Here is a 2,004-nt window from a genome sequence, read left to right on the forward strand (position 1 = left end):
CTGTCCGCTGGACGCGACACGCACGTCGACATGTCCTCCATGGGAAGAATGCACGGCTGCTGGGCCATCAGAAGGAAAGAGAGGCGTTTGCAAAGTACGCACGTGTATACGAAGATTATACGAAGGAATTGTAATATTGGCAGTTAAAAACAATATATATATATATCACTCTTAACTTTATATGTCTATCTATCTATCTATCTATCAAGATAGGTAGATAACGTTAGAAAAATTGATAAGATTGTATATTAAGACTGTGGTTCGTTGGCGACATATGCATCGCTGCGTTCTGAAATGGATTTGTGTTGCCCTTGATTTTTTTTATAAATGAGTTTGTCAAATATTACATTTTTGGTCATACAAGTTAAGATGCAACGGATTTCATCAAGTTGTTTGTATCAAGTCACAAAATTTGGATGAAAGGAAGACACGGAATTTGCGGGAGTAATGATTATTCCATTTTGAATGTACTCTCTGCAGGCACGTCTGTGTTCTGAGCACGTTGAGTGCCGGGGTGGAGTTTGTATCGGCGCCAACGCGACACTACCCATGTCAGGCGTCTGCTACCCGTCGCTGCCCCCACACCCACCGCGGCGCCGATGCACGGTGCGTGAGGAGTGCGGGGGTGCCATCTGCATCGGTGGGGACAGGGCGCTCCCATGGTCCGGGGTTTGTGTGGATCCACCTCCGTCTCCGGTGAAGAAGTGCAGATCTGACGCTGAATGTGATGGCGCGCCATGTGAGGGTGTCAACAAGACGGCGTCAGGGATAGGCTTCTGCTCCATGGAAAAACCGAGACAACATTCTCCCAAAGAGGAAGACCTCATTACAACTCCCCTGCGGTGCGCGCAAAGTCAGGACTGCCCAGAAGGAGGTATATGTTCCGGAGCTGACGGATCAGATCCTGGCATCTGTGTCCCCGGGCCGACTCAGCAGATCACCCCGGCAGCATCGCAGGCGGACAATCCAAGGAATGGCGGGAAGAACCGGAACCGAATCCTCAAACCCCATGGGCACGGGAAACTAGGAAAGATCTTTCAAAAGAAGGAGAAAAATGTCCCTACAAAAGGTCATGAATCTTCTCCTGAGCAGATGAAGGTCACTGTTTGAAATAGTCACACAATTTCTTTCGGGAAAACGTGTCTGACAGAAAGAAGAACGATAGTCAATAAGTGATCAATGTACATTGTATGAGGATATCTATAGGATTTTTATCGTAGTATTTGGAGCGGTTTGACGTCGGCATTTTGCATGGAAACACATATGATCACATATATATGTCTTCTCATTATTACAGCAAGGTGGTTGAAATAAGACGTCCTTGATTATAATGAAGCATGGATTAGTCGAAATAATTACTAACCATATTAGTAATCATCACAAAGCGAATGTAACATGGATCGTACCATCTAGTCTAGCTGCAAAGTCACAACTGAACACCCCCCACTGAGTCTAGGTAAAGTTGTGTCATGTTTTGATTCGTAACTGCATCGTACATGTACATCAAATCGTTGAATTTGGATAGAAATTGTGACATACCACAGAATCTTTTCATCCAAATATGTAGAAAAGAATACCTAGAATATACAGTGGTTTATATCCGTTTATTTTGTGAAATGTTAAGAGTTTATTACATGATTATATAACACCACACTGTGAGTCACACTGACTTGCTTACAGCAAATACATTTTATGGATGACATCCTTAAAATTCAGACAGAGACAGGGCGAAAAAGAACACTACTTGGTAAAAAAATATATAGATTTTAGACTTAGACACCATAAACGTTGTAACAAGAATTTGAACTGTCAAAACCTCGCGGTCGTATCGTAGCCAAAATGTCTCTAATTTCTGGATTCAAGTGCAGATAACGTGGCACTTGTGTGGTTGGTTTGAACAGCTACAGCCATGGTTACCACATGATGTAACTTTTACTATCAAACTAGTTTCATTTCTACAACTACGTACATACAATCAAGCCTACCACACGATGATATACATTT

General features: G+C 42.9%; 1 protein-coding gene across 1 annotated transcript; it reads left to right on the forward strand.

The window, feature by feature from the left end:
- The first annotated feature begins 6 nt into the window (after nt 1-6).
- Nucleotides 7-1,587, forward strand: LOC118426340. Its single transcript, XM_035835652.1, has 2 exons — nt 7-94; nt 481-1,587. Exon 2 carries the CDS (start codon nt 550-552, stop codon nt 1,108-1,110), a length of 561 nt encoding a protein of 186 aa, XP_035691545.1. The 5' UTR covers nt 7-94; nt 481-549; the 3' UTR covers nt 1,111-1,587.
- Nucleotides 1,588-2,004: the final 417 nt, after the last annotated feature.

The sequence above is a fragment of the Branchiostoma floridae genome, chromosome 11 (genome assembly GCF_000003815.2).
Source record: "Branchiostoma floridae strain S238N-H82 chromosome 11, Bfl_VNyyK, whole genome shotgun sequence".
Lineage (NCBI taxonomy): Eukaryota > Metazoa > Chordata > Leptocardii > Amphioxiformes > Branchiostomatidae > Branchiostoma > Branchiostoma floridae.